The sequence below is a fragment of the Lepidothrix coronata genome, unplaced genomic scaffold (genome assembly GCF_001604755.1).
Source record: "Lepidothrix coronata isolate B3197 unplaced genomic scaffold, Lepidothrix_coronata-1.0 Scaffold41, whole genome shotgun sequence".
NCBI classification, from domain to species: domain Eukaryota; kingdom Metazoa; phylum Chordata; class Aves; order Passeriformes; family Pipridae; genus Lepidothrix; species Lepidothrix coronata.
The window spans coordinates 4983420-5003291 of NW_016690221.1; the positions used below are offsets into that span (position 1 = coordinate 4983420).

At 47.8% G+C, this 19872-nt stretch overlaps 1 protein-coding gene across 1 annotated transcript in view; it reads left to right on the forward strand.

Annotated features, from left to right (window-relative positions):
- The window catches only part of SYT17 (synaptotagmin 17), a 34027-nt gene extending 15684 nt beyond the window's left edge, over positions 1-18343 (forward strand). The window contains exons 6-8 of the mRNA XM_017813616.1: positions 4241-4361; positions 5041-5196; positions 17173-18343. Of these exons, the coding sequence (XP_017669105.1) occupies positions 4241-4361; positions 5041-5196; positions 17173-17369 (474 nt within the window). The 3' untranslated portion in view covers positions 17370-18343. The remainder of the gene's footprint in view (positions 1-4240; positions 4362-5040; positions 5197-17172) is intronic.
- Positions 18344-19872: the final 1529 nt, after the last annotated feature.

Here is a 19872-nt window from a genome sequence, read left to right on the forward strand (position 1 = left end):
ACAGTGCCTTGGCTGGGGAGGAAAAGGGAGAAAGGATTTCAGGTCATGACTGATTTCAGAACATTCTCTTGGCTGTTAGTGGTATCTGCTCTGCCAGGTGGTTATGGCATGTGGCTTGGAGGCCCCCAGTTGTGCATGTACCAGGTTTGCTCTTGGTGCCCATGTTCCTTGGCTTATCCATTGCAGCCCTGAGGAGGAGCCATCCTTGGGGAATGGGGATGATGCCTTGTATTTGGTAGCACAGTGTATTATTGAAATTAATGCCATCTCCATGTCTCATACAGGCAGAAAGTGCTGGACAGACAGAGATTTAGTTCAGAGAGTTGGCATAACAGCTTGCTCAAGGCTGTGTGCATCAGTGAGAAATGGGGGTCCATGTTTGTGACAGTCATGGGAAATTAAATATGAAAGGGAACGTTGTCAGGGTTTTTTTCCTTTTTCTCCATCATTTTTTTAGCTATCCAAAAGCTTAATGGCTGTTTAGTTGAAGGAATGCTGCAGAATCACTGATGATGAATGTGGATTGGTTATGTGGGGCCATGCTTGCTCAGCAGCAGGATGTTGAAATCAACCTGTGGCCAGTGTGGGAGATGCCCTGGGCAAAGCCTGGCAGAGGGAAGGATACCCGCACCCTTCAGGTCACTGGAGTTGTGGGAACTGAGACAGACGGCCATGATGGATTATTGTCTGTCATGATAACAGTATTTTTAGCTCTTAACCTATGTTTGTTTTCCTATTTTGTATTATAACATTCTACCATCTTTCTTTCACTCTGTATTTTCCGTTTCAGTGGGGTTTTTTTTCCTCCTTTCTCTCTTCAGTCTTTAAAGCTCCATCACTGAGCAATTTTTCTTCTTTATTGTTTTCTCTTTATCCTTATCTATCTCTTCTGCTTCCAGCTGTCATCTCAGTCACCTCACCCCTTCCCTCAGTGTTGTTTGCTCCTTGCCCTTTCTGCGGAGGACTGGGATGCTGTGGGGTGTATTTTGCTGAGGAGGAGCCCAGAGGAGGGGTTGCCCATTGTGGGCAGAACCTCTCCATAGGATATCTTCTTCCTAGAGCTTTTTGCACAGCAGAGGCTTTCTTATGGCTGTCCAAAAGCAAAGACAGTTTACACTTTAGAAGGGATTTTGTGACTCTTTTCAATATACCTTAAGTAGGAAACACTGTTCTTATCCATTGGTAAGTTGGGGTTTTTTTCAGGTTCTGATCCTTAATAGCTCAGCCTTCCCAAAATGATGGCTATGTGTCACAGGATGCTGTAGAAAACCTGTTAGAGCAAACTGTTCTAAACCATCATAATGTGCCTGGAGGTATCATCACAGATAACCTTGAGGAAGAAAATCAATCTGAAACTTCATTAGGAGTGTTGCATAGATGTCTGTGCTGATGTAATGTGCTCTGGTTCCCGTCGGGGACTGGGGAGGGTTTCAGCTGCAGAATTTTGCTGGTGTTATAGCAATGCACAACAAACAGTCTGGGGGGCTGTGAGCAAGGAATTACCCTGGTCCAAACAAGATGTGCAAATGGCATGAGTTAGAAGCTCATCTTCCTTTGGGGGAGCCTCTTTGTGTTTCAGAGATGACAGAAAAGAAGAAAAAAGAATTCTGCTTCAAAATTTCTGGCTTCAACCCAGGCAGTAACTGCAGAAGGTTCTGGATCACAGGCGAGCCCAGGGCTGCAAATCCAACCTGGCTGTGTAATACAGCTGTGGAGAGGAACAGCCAGGAGTGAAATGTTAATCAGAGCTTCAGGAGAGTCTCAGACATCCCAGACTTGGTGTCACTCCTGGCATCTCATCAAACAGGAAATTGCTTTTCCAGGGTCATCTGGGATCTTGGCAGAATTCAGCACGTCATCAGCATAATAATGGCAACTGAAATGATGCCTTAGCACAGGTTGGTAGGGGCACCTCTGCACGCTGCTTTCTGTGAGCAAAATATTGAAGGCAAAACCAACAACATTTTAGTTTCCTGATGAAAAGACCCAGGAAACGTAAAATTCAGACACTTTCTTGCCCTCCGTTGAACAGCGTGCCGATGACACCTCTCGTGCATGATCCCTCTTCTCAGCTCAGCCCCTGCGTGAGCCTGAGGTTTGGGGATGCTCCAGTGTGTGTGACAGAACATTTCTGTGCATGCTGCCCCCGGCACAGCGTGCCCTAATGCTGGTGAAGATGCCTGTGAACAACGGGATGGGCACGGGGGTCAGTGGGTACAGCAGCACAGAGTGTTTCCAAGGGGCAGGTGAGCAAGACTGTCACATCAGCAAAGCTTTTCGGGGAAAGCATAGGGAACTAAAACCTCCCGTAGGTTTTGGAGGTGTGCCTTGTACCTCCCGCTTCTCGGGGCAACACGTGAATTCTTTGCTTGCTTGCTAATGATGGCAGGGGACTGCAGGAGAAACCTAGTGGATGTGGTGCAGCAGCACAGTGAAGGCACTGCCAGTGTAATGTGCCAGGGAGGAAAGTGTGGTGACTATTGGCAACTGATTCATTTTCTCGAGTGCTTGACATCCCCTCAGGCACCAGGGCAGGATTTGAAGCATGTTTCCCAGATCCTCGTGGCTAAGCTGGAAATAATGCATTTATAATATCAGAGGCAGTTGGCTGCTGGAATTAAGTGCCTTGAAAAGGCTGAGTCACTTGCCTGGGGAGGTGAGCTATCCAGGGATCTGGGCTTCCTTCTGAAAAGACCTTGTGTTACGGCTGCAAATGCTGCTGGTGCTGCCTGCAGTGGGGCTGCTCTTCCCTGCTGGCTCTGAGCACACCCATCCTGCCATGGCCTCTGTGGAGGTGGGGCCTGCCTGTTCCTTCCCTTAAAATAATTAACAGAATTATGGGCACACTTGAAAAGCATGAACGAGTGTCTTGGGAAAAACTTCTAATGCCGTTACCTGACATCACTTTTAGTGCTTGGCTTGCTGGGTGAGGAGCCAAGTGACCTCCCATCAGCAGGAGCTGTTGGAGGCTGCTGGCCAGCCAGGCAGGAGGTGCTGTGCTGCTCCTGGGTTTGGTCTGAGCCCTCTGATTCTTCTGCACCCAGTGGAAATTGTGCTTTTCCACTTGCAGCTGAATAGCCATGAACTGGTTGGGTTTCCCAGCAGCCCAGCCTCAGTTTCCCTGAGCCACTGATGTCTTTGCCAGGGATTGTGCCTTGTGTGCTGCCCCATCTGCTGATGAACCTGGTTCTTTGGGTCAGTTCAGGCTGTGACTGTGTCTCAGAGCTTTTTACTTTATTGTCTACCCAGCCCTTTAGTTTCTGGTTTCTGTAATCTAATATATGGGGCATCAGTAAAGATATTTAAGCCTTTTGTTATGATTGCAATACCACTGCCGCTCTTTTTCCTCTTGGAAATGGGCTGTAACCACCTGATCTAGTTTGGTTTTGAGCTGTTTGACTATTTGGGATGAAGAACTAGCTCTGCACTCCTGTGTGGACCTGAGGCAGGACAAGGCAGATGGATCAATGCCCTTCCTGGACTGGCTGGTGTGTTTTCAGGCTCCAGAGTTGTTTCAGTGTGTGTATTTTGCATCTGACAATGAGAGCATCTCAGAGCCAGGTTGTGCAAGGCAGAAGAGGAGCAGTGATATCAGCTCTCCAGCTCTTTAATTACTAGTTTTAAGCATCACTAAGTAGAAAGAAAAGAAATAATGGCTGCACAGCTTTATTGAAGCAGAGCTGTGGCAGTAGTGCAGCCTGATGAACAGCAAGGGCACAGTCAGGCTGTGCTGTGGCCTCTGGGTAGATGGCTGGATGCTGAGGGAATGTCTCCTCTGGACTGCTTTCTTGTGACTCAGGGATACATTAACCACTGCACGCCTGAATTTCCCAAGTGGCTGGTGTGGTCCCTGGGGGCTGGGAAGTAAAGATAATATCTTCTCGAATGGATTTATGTTCTGCACGTGGCTAAGATCAGAACCACCTGGAACCATTCAAAACAGAGCAGGTAGAAACTACTGACCTTGTATTTCTGCCTCCTTTTAGGTCTTCTTTGCATTGCTGCTGAAAAGCTGGGGAAAAATCAGTGATTAAAGAACAATTTTCACTTGGGGATAGTATTTTTTCTTGTTTTTGCTTAGGACGAGGAGCCACCAGATGGTTCTTGGTTGCAGTTCAGAGCGTGACTAAAATTCATTTTTCAGGCACTTAGACAAATGGGATTTATTTAATTTCTCTTCCTTCTCTTCCCTTCCCCTCTGAGCTCTGTTCTGAATTTCCACATTGCCTTTTCCTTGCAGAATGAAGTGGAGCTGGGAGAGCTGCTGTTGTCACTAAACTATCTACCCAGCGCGGGAAGACTGAACGTGGACATCATTAGAGCAAAACAGCTCCTTCAGACAGACATGAGCCAAGGTTCAGGTAAAGGGCAGTGCTATTCTCACATTACTCATGCACAGATTATATATATATATGTGCCTCTAAAGCACATCAGTGGTGAGGCAGCAATTTGTGGGGGACCCAGGGGGATTTGGATGCTCAGTTCTTATCAATACAAGGCTCTGGATATTCATATTAAATGTATAACCAAGAATAATGAAAGTATTTGGAGTGCTTACCCTGTGAATACCTTTGCCATATTTAAAGTAAAAATCTCTGTACCAGGGTGAGGTGAGGAACGAGGAGCTTTAATGTTCCCCCCTTGTGTTCTGTAAGGCAACCCGTGGGCAGTGCTCCCTGCTGGCTCTGAGCATGCTGGCTGGTAGCTGCTTCATGCTTACGTTCTCAGGTGTTTTTCCCGTGTTCCCTGGCCCAGCCACTGCTGCTGCCAGAATATCAGCATTTCCCAAAAAGAACAGTGTGCTTGGTCTGTATCAAGGCTGTCATTAACTGTGGTTTTGGCAAGGACTGTTTTTAATCCTGCTGCCTGACTTTTGTCTCCACTGCAAATCCCTGGGAGCAGTGTGGGGGTACAAGTCCCTACCATTTCCAAAGGCTGTTTCTCATCGTGGTCCATCCCTGTAGTGCCCAGCCTTCATGAACAGGGGTACTGACTCATGATGCCTGTAATGCAGAGCCTGTGCCTTGTGCTTTTTGCCAGATCCCTTTGTGAAAATTCAGCTTGTTCATGGATTAAAATTAACAAAAACCAAGAAGACCTCCTGCATGCGGGGCACGATAGATCCCTTCTACAATGAGTCTTTCAGCTTCAAGGTTCCACAGGAAGAGTTGGAGAATACCAGCCTGGTGTTCACAGGTAATTGTGGTGGTGTTACTGGCTCAGCATGGTCATGGTTGGCTCTGGGGTGAACAAAGCAGCAGTTGTGGGTGTGCAGATGAGCCCATGCAGGGCAGTGTTTGTCCCAGTTTGTCCCCTGCAAGGGGTGGCCATCGCTGGGGTCTCCAGGGAAGCTTAATTTGCACTCTGTCCTCTGGAGAAGCTGTTCCCAGCATTGCAACCCAACAGCTGGAGCTGGCTGGGAGCACACTGTGTCAATCCTGGCTTAACTGGTGCCACTTGGAATGCTTTTGTGCAGAGGAAGAGCAGGAGCGTTAATTGCACTTCTCAGTGACAGCCAACTTGGGCACAAAGTCAAAAATTAGAAGAATGAGAGGGCAGTAGTGAATGATCCCAGAGCCCAGGCACTGGCAAAAATTCGACATGGTTTGCTGGTGAGATGATGCAGCTGGAGGTGTTTCACATTGACCTCTCCTATTCTGTAAGCAGGTTTGTTCATGCCTTTATTGCTGAAGGGCTGGGATTCAGTGCCAAGCCGTGTGTGGCACAGCTGAGGTGGACCCAGACACAGACCATGCAGGCTGTGGGCCAGGAGCAGTCCCAAGCTGACTTCACTCAAGAGCTTTGTCAGCGCTGGAGATGTTTGGCTGGGATAGGAATTCTTATTTTTAAACAATTTCTGAATCTCCTATTTTTGTTCTCGAGGTAGTAGAGCTTGGCAGTCGAGGTGCTGGTGGGAGCAGGAGTTGCAGAGCACAGGGATGGTCCCTGGCTGGGCAGCAGCCCTGGGCGAGAGACCCGCTGTGGTTGGTGGCATTCTCTGCCATTTCCCAGCAGAGAGATCTTGAGTAGGGCTGCAGGGACCCTGATGAAGGGTGGGTTTCCCTCTCACACTGTGGTTTCACCCAGCCTATGGAGCTGTGGAGCTCGGGCACCATCAGGAGCAGGGTTGGACCACCTTGCTGTCTGGAGGGTCAGAGGGGCTGGGTGGTGGGACCCACACTCTTCCACCACACTGGGCTCTCATCCTTCACAAACACGTTTTTTGTCAACTTTCCACCCATAACTCACCCTTTTTTGATGAAAAGAAAGGAATCTGCTTCAGAAAGGATGTATTTTGAAGTATTTTTTAATTTTACTTTTTACATGCCAGATACAGGTGTCAAAGCTGGTACAAGGAGGCTAATTCCAACCCGTTAGTTTGTTTCCAAACATATTAGAACAAAAGTGATGCTGATCAGCAATTTAAATTTTGCCCTTCATGCTCAGAAATTTCCTCAGCAAAACATCTATAATTAATCACTGTTTTGCATGCATGTCACCCTGACTGTACCTTGCATGTGCAGCGATGAGTTTGTTCTTGGAAGCTTCCATCAGGTGATCTTGTGACAGGTGGGAAACACTCTATTCTTTGTTTTCCACTTTTCCTACTAGTAGCAGAAAAGGCAAACAGAGTAGCAGCTCTGGCAGACAGGAGGGTGAGGGGAATATGCTGCTCCTCACCACAGTGGATGAAGTCAGTATTAATGAGTGGATCTCTGATTAAATTTGTCTGTGCAAAGGGATGTAGTCTCAAAATAAGCCAATGGGAAGTTGGCTGAATTATCACCATACATCATGCAGTTGGATTTCAGCGGTGAGCCTTGTAAGTGGTGCTTCACTTTCAAAGTGACATATTGCTTGCTTTGAACATTGCAATAAATAATCCCAGGCCAGAAATGTCCCCAGTGGCTCCAAAGCTGGGAAGGAACGTGCAGAGCTTTTTGGAAGAGCGGTGGGGCAGGATTTCCTGGCTGCTCTCGGACTGAAGGGTGACACACAGCTTGGGCATGGCACTGCTGTGGGTGTCCTTGGGCTGGCTGCTCCTGCTGTGCTTGGGTGTTTTGGTTTAACTTGGGTGTTTTGTTTTTTTTTTTTCTTGCTGCAGTAATGGTTCTTTCTGTTGTGTGTTTTGTTGGGAGTTGTTTTTTATTTCTTTTTTTTCTTTTTTCCAATACACAGCTCTAGTCCATTAGGTCAGTTAATTAAATTTGCTGTTGAGTCAAAGTCCAATTGAAAAGGAAAATAATCCTGCTTAACGGGTGGGTGATGATGCTTTGAATGGAGAGAGGGAGCTGTAAAAGCAGTCATGGGAGCCAGAAGTGAGTATGTCTTCAATAATTTAGAGGAACCTTTTCTGTGGCTTCATATTTTGGACCCAGTCTGCAGCTGTCTTTACATTGGCTTGGCTTCACTGGAAAGCCATGGAATCCTGCCAGTTCCCATCAGCTGGGGCTCCAGGCTCCTGATGGGGCTGGTCCCACACTGCAAAGTAAGGCACTATCCAGACAAAGTAGAATTAATTTTTTTTTCCCCTGTGTGTTTCTCTGTTGCGCATCTTGAATAAAACCGTCTGGGTTTAGTGCATTCTAGTAAGGATTTCTGCACCATTTTGCTGTGATTTAGCCAGGACTCCGTGTGCAAGTGTTGTGAGTGGACAGTAGGGCACCGTCCTGCTCCCTGCTTTCCTGGTGGTGCTCTGGAGAGCTGGACTCAGACCAAAGCCAGGGTTGAAGCATGGCTGGATTAGGAGGGGGGCAGTGGGTGCCTCCAAGATGGGGTGCACAGGGACAGCTTTGCATTAGCCAAGATTGGGGAAGGTGGTGGTTGGGTTGATTCTTTGATCCTTCCTCCTCCTTAGGCATATAAGGATTCAATACTGTAAATTATTGGCATTTACAGACCAAAATGCTTCTCCTTCCACATTGGTGCAGGACACCTTGTACAAGCTGCCTTTCTGCCTTGCCCTCTGTTCCTACCTCTAATGCTTACTGGAGCTGTCACTCCACATTAGCTCACATGTCCCAGTTTAGTGCCTAAAATGAGGTGGGATGGGCTCAGGTGGAGATGTCCTCTCCAGGAAGAGGCATCCAGGGTCAGGATTGCTGCTGCAAGTATTGTCTTTTCACAGCTTCTCACCAAAAGAGGCTGAAACCAGGAAAGCCACTGATACTCATAACAAGTCTAATGTCCTGAGGAAAAAAAAAAAAAAAATGATGAGTGAGTCAACAGCTGGTGGAGATGATGTTTGATTTTTCATTTACTCTATCAAATATGTTGTCTAGGTAATAAGCAGCCATATCTAACAGAAATGCACTCTTGGATGGTTCTTTTTTCCACTTCCTCTTTTTTTGGCAACTTGACATCATCCCCCCATGTGCCACCTTGTGCTTGAGTGCAGGCAAGTCATGGGCTCACCTGCTGCAGAGAAATGGGGCAGGCTGTGAAAGGCAGGGTGTTCTCCTAACTGTGTATACCTGTGACCAAAGGTGTTGGTTACTCTTTGTCCAGTGGTAAGGGGAAGGTGGAATTTGGTCCTGACAGCAGGGCTGCCAGTTGTCATTTCCAAGAAGAAAAAAGATTATTTGAGATGCAGCCTCTGTGCTCAGGAGAGCTGGATGCTGGGTGCCTAGAGACCCTGTGCTGTCCCCACTGCTGGATTTTGGGCAGGCTGTCCTCTAAACCCCAGCCTAACCTTCAGAAATCCTGGGCTGTGCAGCGGGAGGGTGGACAACACCTGAAATCTGAGCACTGTAGTATTTTGTTAATGATTATAATGTTGTTAATAACAATCGTCAGTAATGCTGTTTGTGTTGCAGTAAAGCCCAGATGGCCCAATAAAAACCATCAGCACTCCAGGGCAAACTGCATCTCGGTGACTCGTTAACATCTTTTGATCACTTACCATAAAAAAGGCAACCTTCAGCATTCACAGTTAGGGAATATTTATCTCCCCAAGGTCCTCGTGGTGACTGTGTGTGTCTTTCTCCATTTAAATAAGCTCTCGTACGTGTTTACAGTGGCAGGATCTTTATGGCTTGTGAAGAGACCAGAGTCCCCAAAGAGGGAAAAACCATTTTCGTGCTCAGGGTACTGTCTGTGCAATTGCAGAGGGAAAACCTGCTTTGCCATCTGACCTGGCTGGGAGTGTAGCTGGAGCTAGGACAGCACTGGGGCTGATGGTATCTGATGGAGAGCAGTGGTGGGGCTCATCCCACTGCCCCATTGCCCTGTGGAAGTTGGCCATGGCTCCAGCAGGACAGGATGCTCTGTCCCCCCTCTGGGGGAGGGAAGCAGACTGGGCTAGAGTTTGCTTGTTGGTGGAGAAGTTGACCTTGATATGTGTGTGACAGCTGGTGAGATCTTCCCTGTAAGTGCTGGCTGAGGGTGCAGCTCACGAGCATTCTCTCTTCAGCCCTTAACACTATTTGTCTTTCACCATCAGCTCTGCTGGTCAGATTTGTGGTGTAGATGTTGGAGACAAGGTGATGTTTCTGGTGTTTGCCTGCTGCATGAGATTTGTAAATGTTCCATGAACAGGATGCAGAGATAGCAAGGCTTTTCAGTGGTATTTTTTTAATTAACAGACTGATTTTGAAATATCTCAATTAGCTGAGCAGGTTGAAGGTTGATAATGTTTTTGTCCTCAGGCTTCCCCTGAAATACATCTGAATTTTTATTTCCCTGGCTGTGTGGAAGCATGACCTTGAGATGTCAGGATGGAAACCACCATGTATCTGGAGTCATCACACATATACGTTTTGACTTGCTGACTCAGATGCTCATCTCTCCTTTCTCTTGTTGCTTTTTCTTTGCAACAAAAAAAAAAAAAAACCCCAAATAACATTCAGGGACTTTGTGTTTTGCACACATATATGGGGAACAAATCTTCCCTAATGTATGAGTCAAACTAAACTGTTTTTTTTTTTTCCCATGGTGGAATGCTGGTGGAAGAAGTGGTTTCTTTTTTTAAACACTATCGTGTTGGGCACCATAGCATCTTTTAGATGGATGGATAATTAGACAACTTGACGCTGGAAAATTGTTTCTTAATGTCTATTAAATGTGTCTTTCTGAAGTATTGGACTGTCTGTATATTTCCCATATCTGGAGCTCAGAAGCAAAGTCTAATCCTTGCTTAAACCTGTGTAATCCCACCTTAGCCAAAGGAGAAAAAATGGAAAAAACCATTGATGTCAGCACCGGGTTTTCTGGGGATTTATACCTGTTTAATTTAGATCAGAATTTGGCCTTTGTGTCTGGCATTATAAAACACTTGATGCATTTATGCAGCAGACACCATATGGTCCATGCCCAGGTCTGAGGAGAGCAGTGCACTGCTCCAGGTTGCTCCAGGGGCTGTGGCCACTCCAGGTGTCCCAGCAGGTCTCGTGAGGACACCTCAGGGTGCTGGGAGAAGGGCACAGGGAGATGTGCTGGCAGGGGGAGACAGTGGCCTCCTGAAGCCTGCCCTGCCTGGCAGAGCCTCTCTGCAGAGGTACAATGCAAAGGCTTCAAATCCCCTTTGGGAGGAGGAAGGTCCCTGTTGCTCTCAATTCCCAGTCCCCATCTGTGGGGGATTGGATGTCCCACTCCATGACAGATGCTGTCTGTCAGCCTGGAGCAGGTGACAGCAGAGCAGGTGGCAAGGGTTGGTAGGAGGTACTGAGTGGAGTCCTGCAGCCACAATCCTGTCCCAGGGTCACTCAGGGAAGATGCTCCGTGGATGGATGTGGCTTTTTGCAGCACACTGGCTTCTTTAACGAGGAGGAGTGAAACACCATCAATCCTGGTGAGAGCAACAATATGCTAATGCTTCCTGAGCCAATCTGTTGCTTGCTTAGAAGGCAGAATTAGGTTCTTCAAGTGCCCTTAATTATTAAATGTACCACATCAGATGTGGCAGAAATGGCTTGTGCTGGAGTTCTCTGGAATTTTGGGGGAATCTTTTTCTCCTAAAGAAAGGAGCAAGTCCCCCTCTCTCCAGGCTGATTGGTGCTTACTGCTTTTGCCAAGCCCCTTAATTTAAGCAGTGTTGCCTCTCCCGACCTCTCCACTTCATCTTGTTTGGGTCACACTGTGGTGAAAGGAATTGCTCAAATGTCTCGCAAGGCCAGAATCTCCCCGTGTATCAAATGAGGAAAAGTCTTGGTGGTGGGAGCTGCTGTGGGTGGCAGAGCAGTGTCTGGAAATGGAATGCCTGTGCCTGGCCCTGTGGCCATCAGAGGAGATGGTCGTGCAGGCAGAGGCTGCCTCTCCCTCACGGCCATCCCTGCCTTCGTGCAGGTGCTGTATGGAGGTGCTCTATGGGGTTGGTGCTGGAGCCTCTTTGTGTGAGGTGTGTAAATATGCGTGAAACCATCCGTGTGCTTTGTTGGATCTGGGGCTCATAGTGCAGAGAATGAAGATGCGATTTTAAAAAAGGAGGAATTGGAGGTGGAAAAAGCCAGCTGTAGATACTCCTTCTCAGTATCCTCTGGGCTGTTGTGATAGATGCATCCAGCCCGTTACTCCAGTTTCTCCTGATGAGGTAATTTCATGAGGTGTCATCCCTGCATGCCCTTGAGCTCTTGCACTTTCCCTGCACCCTGGGTCCCTGCTGTCTCCTACAGGACTTTCCTCTCCCTCTCTGAGGCCAGACCCTGCTTAGGCAAACGCCTGGCTCGGGGTGCATCAGCAGGGTCCCCTTCCCTGGGTGCCCCAGCCAGAGCACAGGGGCTGCCCTTGAGGGAGGGAGATGATTTTCCAAAGAGAGTGTCTTGTTGTGGTGGCATTCTCCCTCGTGGAGCATCAGCTGGATGCTGGAGCTGTGCCAGGATTCGGCCACACGCTCGAGTAGTTCCAGTTCCCTCTGGAACTCGGCAGGTGCAGACATTGCAGAGAGCAGTCTCACAGAGGAGAGGCTGGGAAGTGAGTTTTACGTGCACATCAGAGCCTGACAGAGATTAAATTGATAAATGTGAAACCACGGCATCTTCTCCTGTGCTTTTCTCTCCTCTCTACTAAATATGATGGGCCACGCTCAGGGAGCAAGGGGCAGGGTTTGGTCCATACCTGTGACCTTCTCAGTGTGCATCATTAGCCCAGCTGCTGCTGCTCCTTGCAGCACCTCTTTGTGCTAAATAGCTTTTCAATATTGATGTCAAGCAGTTCAGAATTAGTTTTCAGTCCTACTTAACCTGACAGCTCACCCCCAGTGGCTGGTGACAGCGCTTGGTGGTCAGCACAGTGAGGGCTGGGCTCTGGCTCCTGCCTGCCGAGGGTGGGTTGAGGCACTGCCTGCCCAAGTGGGGCAGGTGTGTGAAGGGGGCACTTTCTGAGACCTTGCCAAGCGCTGAGGCTGAAGTGGGAAGTGCAAGAAGTGCTGATGGGTCAGTGCAAACAGTGTTGTGGTTCTGCCAGAGAACCTGTGAGACCTGTGTCCTCAGGGAGACTCTGCCCCTCAGTTGCCCATGTGCAACCTTGGGCATGTTTTTGCTTATTTTTCTTTTCTCTGAGTTAAATGGTTTTAATTGTGTTGCAGGTAACGATGTAGGTGACTGAAGAAGAGTTAGGTACTTGTGCTGGAGCTCTCAGCTGTTCCAGCACACTGAGATTCCTCTGCTGTTACTCCCAGAGAGGCAGCAGCAGAGGCGCTGTGCGGCCGTACTTGGTGGTGCAGCACAGCCTTAACTGCTGAGTAACTGCTGAGCACATCTGAAAAAGGGTTTGCAGGAGGTGCAGAGGTTTTGTGACCGGCCCCAGCTGCAAGTCACAAGCTTTTCCCCATCACATATATGGTACTGGTAGCCTTGAAGTTAGCTTAAGGAAATTTTCTGAGTTAGTGCTCCTCCCTGGTCATTTCAAGGCTGCTAATAAGTTCAATCAAAGGATGAATTAGTATCTGAAATGCCATCTTAAATTGTACTGTTGCACGTAACTCACAGATGACAAATGCTTTGCAGTCATGCTCTTCACAGGTAGGCAATTTGCAAGTCTCAGTGTGGTGGCAAAGGGTGTTTTGGTAAAGGTAAAGGGTGTTTTGGCTGGATCTGGTGCCAGGGCTGATGCCACCTAGGCAGCCTCATGGGTTGATTATGTAGTGACATGCAAAACAGTTGACTGGTAAAATGCAATTCCATGTGACTGAGGTTGGTAGGAGACAAGGGGAAAGCTCAGGCTGGAGTTGCACCTGGAGCCAGATGTTGGAGCTCCAAGTGTCATCACATCCCCTGGAAGTCGCTGCCCTGCTGGGGAGAAGCTCTGGACTCTGCAGTGCCTGATACCCACCGTGCTGTGCTCTCAGCCCTGCAGGGAGCAGGCAGCCAGGCTTGGGGTCCCTCAGCCACCCCTCCTGTGCAGGAGCCCTGTGGGGCACATGGGCCCTTACCCCAAAGATGTTTCATGTGGCACTGAGGGCCCCATCACTTTGATATGCATCATTTAGGAGTGCTGCATCAATAAGTGTATAACGTGAAAATGTTTTATTTACATCATGTAACTTGTTCTCAAGAATTCAACCCATTTAATGGACATAAGTGAACCCAATTTTCTTCTGTATTTCAGCATTTCTATTATGAAGAATTTCTTTTTAAGGAGCCTTTCTGTTTCCAAATGCATCCCTCAGTGAAGAGCAGCTGCAGAAGGAATTGGTTTGACCTCTGCTTCTTTAATTGCTTTCTGCTCTGTGTTGGCCTAGAAATGGATGTTGCTATTGTGTAAATTACCCTGATGGTAGGAAAAAAGCTCATGAGATCAGGTGTATAGTTTCTGTCAGGAAAATAGGTTTCTTAAATGGAAAGCAGCATCTACCTGTTCATAACCAGAGTCTGGGTCAGTCTGAAAATCCCAGATGATAATTACTTCATTTTCTGCCTCTGAGCAGCTCCATGGAGTTACTGTTTTTTGTGGCCAAGGGGAGATTTAATCTGAAGTTTACTCTGAACTCCTTTCAGATTATGTCAGGGGATGCTCAGGCATCGGGGAACACAGTTCAGTCCACTTGTACTGTCACCTGAGCTTGGAGCATGGAGCAGTGCTCAGCTGCTGCCCGTGGTTGGACCACAGGGGCTTCTCCACCTCTACCTGTTGTGAAAGAAGCTGGAAGGAAAGAGCAGGTGCTTTTTACTTCCTGAGGCTGAGCACAAGGAGCCCTTGTCAGTCCATGAGTACCTGAGGGGTCTGTTTCAAGAGTGTGATGGCAAGTGCTTCTGCAGGGTTTTGGAGCAGGCTGAAGTGTCAGACAGGAGTGTAAACAGCGCAGCAGTGGCTGGTGCTTGCTTGTTGATGCTCAAGGAAACAGTTGCTCCTGTGTTTGAGAAGTGATTGCTGCAGCTGAAGGAGGACTTGGGGAGCTGCTCCCCCTCCTTGTGCCAGGACAGAAGCCCACGGCACGATGACACAGCCAGCCTCTGCTTTTGGCTGCTCTCCTGGGCCCCTGGGCTCCTTACAGTTCTCTTTTCCAAGCTGTTCTTGGAAGAACCAATGATAGCAACAGGAAAAATTGTGTTCCTGAATGTGAGCAAAGGAGAGATCTTATTTTCACAATACCAGCTTCTCCTGGGTAAGGTTCCACAGCTCGGTACCACTCAGCCATCAGCAAATTGCTCAGCAAATCCTGGCCATTTGTGAGTGCAATACAGCAGTTAGCCTCTCAGAAAAGCATGTCCTTGAGTTTAAAAGGCTCGTGAACTGATGAGTGGAGCAGAATTTTTGGCCCACAAAGATCTCTCATCTTTTGAGAAGGCTGCTGTGGTGAAGCTGCGAGTTTGTTAACCTGAGATCGATCTAGTGCCACCTCTTATGGTCTGTGTGTGAGTAAGCACTTGGCCTTGGAAAATGTCTTCCCTGTTCTTCAGCAATAAGTCTCTGCTCTCTACACTAGTTAATGATAGAAGCAACAATCCTTGTATAATTAGCTCATTAATACCCCAAAGGACTCAGCATGCTAATTACCTGACACGATGAGATTAGCAAGTTGCATTACAGGAATTCAAAACACTTGGATCAACAGTAAAATAACAGGTCCCCTTACTTAGGACACCTGCTTGTTTTACAGTCCTGGCATGGAATGTTTTTGAAGAATTTGTATGCCTGGGGTACTTCCCCACTGTTAATTTATCCTGTGATTAATGGATGGCCTGTAAGACTTCTTGGTTTAAATTACTTAGTATTGTCTCCCAAGATTTTTTTTCATTTTTTTCATTTTCTTTCATTTTGGAAAAAAAAAGAATGAAAAAAAAAAGATGGAAAAAATCCTGTTTAAAAATTTGTTTCGGGGGTACTTTTACATGGCACATAAATTTTATCACAATATTTGATTTCTCTAGGCTAATAAATCATAGCAGGACATTTAGTATAGTCCTGCTAGCTATGCTTGTGATCCATTGCTTTGTAGGAGAACTCGTTAATAACCGTGACAAGCTGTGTACTAGCTGGAAATGGATGGCTTAAAATTCCTCACCACATCCTCAGGAGGTGGCCTTTCCAAATAACACCAGCCTGGCCTCTTGACAGGGGCACTTGCTCGGCGACACATCTCAGAGAGTTGATGGCATCACCCCTAGATAGCTGCTGGTGATGGGCAGAACAGCTGCAGTCTTCCTGCTGGGGTAGTGGACCCCAAATCATTGTTTGAAGATAAACTTACAGGAGTCTGAGTTGTGGAGTGGGTTTTTTAGGGAAATTATTTGGACAAATTACTTGGGCATTTGAAGGTTTGCCGTTACCTAAAATATCCACAGGTAATTTGGTGAGCAGAAGCATCTCTGCCCATGAACTGTGTATGTCAGAGCTGTTGGAAGGGATATAGTGAGATGTAACCTTGCTCAGCTTGATTTTGGGACTGCACTGGCAGGTGGTGCCTGAGTCACCCAGGGAATAAGATCCCAGACTGGTGCAGTGATGAGGAACAAGCCTTTGCAGAGCGTGGAGGTGACGAAGTGCCACATTAAAGTAACATTAATCAATTGTGGGGTGTATTATAATAGGAAATATGCAGCCTTGACAAAGGTGCCCCACTAAAAGTGGGGTCAAGTGCATAGTGCTCGGTGTCCTGCCTGCCTGGAAGGGTGTGCTGTGAGGGATCCCAGATGTAGCTTTGCTGCCAGTGCTGGTTTCCAGCAGCCCTGGGGAGCTGGTGCTGCTGGCAGGGGCAGTGATGGCAGTGCTGGGCTCACGGCTCCACTCCACACTGAACATGCTCTTGCTGCACAAACCTGGCTGGATTTGGATCTCCTGCAGACATTTGTTCTTAAAAATCCCTCTCTTTCCTGAGGAGATTTTTTAATCCTTAATATTCCAGCCAGTGCCTGTGGATATCCTGGCTTCAGCTTGCAAAGACTTTTTATTCAGCTTTCTAATGAGCCAAAGCAGGGCTTCAATTCGTAGCACACAAAGTGCTTTTGCTCCTGTCTAGTGGGAGTGTTCAGCCTTTCCCAGGATCGGGCCCATCATTAGGGTTTGCCTTTTGTTCCAGGAGACTGGGCTAATCCAAAGGATGGGGTGTGGAGTTGATGTCTCTCCCTCAGTTTCTTTCCTGGTCTTCTAACAAGTAGCTGCAGTGATAATTATGGCAAATCTTTTTCATGTAAACATCCTGCTGACAGCCTGGACGTGTGTAGTTCCTGTCTTCCAGTCAGGAAGGCTGTCGATTAGCAGTTTGGGTCACGTGCATTTGGAGGAGGAGAGTGTGAGATGCTGCTTCTGCATTTCCCCAGGCACAGGTTGCAGGGTTGCTTTTGTCATTTCACGATGCCCAGGCAGAGCTTTTTGCACTTCTTTACATGATGTAATTCTGCTTCAAGGCCAGACACGAAGGGCTTTGAGCAACCTGCTCTAGTGGATGGTATCCCTGCCTATGGCAGGGGAGCTGGAACTGGATGATCTTTGAGGTCCCTTCCAACCCAAACCACTGTATGATTCTATTTCACCTGTTCTTGCTAAATTCCATAACTGTGGATCTGTGTTTTGCTTATTTGAATTGTATTTTAGTTGGTAGTACAGCTTATTTTATTCCTTCCAAACTCCTGTTTTGGTCTCTAACGTTTTTGAGGTGCTGAGTCACATACCAAAAATGCCGGCATCTGGCACACAGTCTGAGGAGACATGTGTGGGATATTTGGTTTCCTGGGGCAGGGCTCTGGGTGGACGAGCGGTGCCTTTGTCTTGACCAGTCTCTGTTTCTGCTCTCCCCAGTCTACGGGCACAACGTGAAGAGCAGCAATGACTTCATTGGCAGGATCGTGATCGGGCAGTACTCGACAGGTGCCCCCGAGTCCAACCACTGGCGCCGGATGCTGAACGCACACCGGACGGCCGTGGAGCAGTGGCACAGCCTGCGGTCCCGGGAGGAGTGTGACCGCGTCTCCCCGGCATCCCTGGAGGTGACATGAGGTGGGAGACAAATGGCAGCCAGACCAAGCAGGCGGACAAGATAAAAAAATAAACCAATGACCAAAACACCCCACCTCACACCCTACACACACCCCACAGCAGCTCTGTTGGATTGAAGCAGCTGCCAGCACCCAACTGGCCGCACTGGCGTCTGTGAACCATGTCCCACCGGGTCCTGGCTGTTCCCCTGGGGCCAAACCTCTCGCTGCTTGCCCCCGGCACCGCTCAGCTGTTTGCATCCCGCGTGGCAGAGCGTGTGGCCGGGCGGCATGGGCTGCACGTGGAGGTGCCATGGTGAGCGCAGAGTGGGTGGAGGAGTTGGGAGTTGCCTCTGCTGTCCTTCCAGTCCAAATCCATGGCTCATCCTCTCAGAGATATAAGTACCCATGTGCTCTCGTTGGTGAACGTGGTAATTAGGCTAGAGTATTTTTTTAAACAGTAGAACCTGTGGTGAAATCGATTCTGACTCCAGTTTTGTCCTTGTACTAGTTTTAACGGAATTAAGCTCCTGTTAGTGCGTGTGTTTGTGTGCCGGGGCACACGTGTGGCTGTGCGGCCCCACGTCAGATGGATCTGGTGTCCCGTCAGCAGTGAGACCTGCCACTCTCGATAGCAGTCTGTGTGTGTAGTAGATACAGTGATGATATAGCAAAATAAACATTTCCAATACCATTTGTACCGGGAAAACCAGCTCGCATCTTTCCAAACTTGTGCTGTGCAAAAGAAACCTCCTGCAGGGACTTTTGCGGTTAAGAAGACCCAAAATACACAATTTTAATTCTCTCACAGACTGCAGTGGCTCTTTCTGTGTTGTGTGTGTTAACCCTGGTAGTTCTCCAGGTCACCAAGCAAACTTAGTTACGGTCAAGCTGTCCTGTTGGTTGCTTCTGTACATTTTACTTTTTCACAGCATATTGTCTGGTATGATGGAGATTGTATATTTATTGAAAATAAAATTCTATTTAATTGTGCCGCGTAGACTGGGGTGATACCTGTTGGCAGAATTCACCTTTCTGTTGAGCTCCCTCAGTTATGCTTATGGCAGAAGAAAAGCCAAAACATTGATGGTTACCCCCTTGTTCCTCACTGTAGATGAACTGGGAGCTGCTCTGTGTTGGCAGCACACAGCAGTGGTGGCTGCAGGGCTGGGCATCTTCTTTCTGAGCACATTGTGGATCTAACCTGCCCCTCTGCAAGGTGAAGTTCCTCCTCTGTCCTGCAGTGAGGTCGGCAGTTCTCTGGCTTCCTCCTGGTTTGTCTCATCAATAAATCACAATGGAGAGGGACCCCATGAGGAGTTCTGGGCAAACACATGCTGTAGAAGGAAGATCTCCTTCTATGAAAAGTCAAAAAGGCTCAGACAAGGGGCTGTGGTTTCAGCAGTCACTGCTGTGGACATTAATATTCTTCCATCTGGAGCCTGTGGGCAGCAGCACGAGCTCCATGGGAGTTGATTTGAGCCCAGCCATGTGCTTTGCTCAACACTGGGGATGAAATGTGAACAGAAGGTACTCTAGCCCCGAGTCTGTCCTCGGAGTTGTGAGGTATCTGTTTCACAGGGAGGGGGCTGTCACATACAGAGGACGCCAAAAATTGGTGAGGGAACCCAGAGGAAAGGTCAATAAAAGCAGGATGGAAACACACTGAGGAGCTCCCGACCTGCAGGGCAATCAGAACACAGGATGGGAAGCGAGAGGAGTGTGAGGGCTGAATCACTGAGACCTGTTCCCAGGGCTGCACCCAGCAGGTGAAGCACATCTCATGGTTGGTGAAATTGGAAGGTAACACAAAGTGCAGCTGCAACTCCAACTGGCACTGTGTGCTTAACATGCTTGTGCTGTCCCAGTGCTGGGAGCAAAGCTGGTGCCCAGCTGCTGTGCCAGGCTCAGGGGCAGCAGCACGGGGGGCTCGGTGCTCCCACCTGCACTGGGGGGATGCTGCTGCCGTGGGTCTGTTGTTAGAAACAGGATAAAAATTATTCAGGATCTCTCCTCCCTGAACAACTGTGCTTTGGAAATAGATTAATACACTCAAAAGATTTTTGTTCCACAGTTTGCTGAAAGTTGTTTATAATACTGGCTTTATCTGGGGATGACACACAGGAAAGAAGGGACAAGGCATGCCTTGACTTCTAATAATCTCAATTCCTTCATTTTTAGTGGTCTGCTGTAGCAATAAGCTTTTCCTTGAGCCATATAGTTTCAGATCAATGTATGCAAGTGAGGGGGAGGTGTTCTTAAAAGGCTTTATTTAATGCAAAGAAAACTTAATATAGAAAATTGATTGAATGAGTTACTGTCTCTGGAGTAAGTCTGGATGCTTTATTGTACTGAAGGCCTCCCATCACTCCCAATTGTTTGTATTTGAATCTTGCCTCTAAAAATGGTCATCCCAACTGAAGTCTCAAAAAATGCTGAATATTTTAATCGGTAGCTAAGAATAAAAAGGGAACAGCATTGAGTGTGTTCCTAAGCAGTTTGTTCAATGCTGATTTAAGGCATA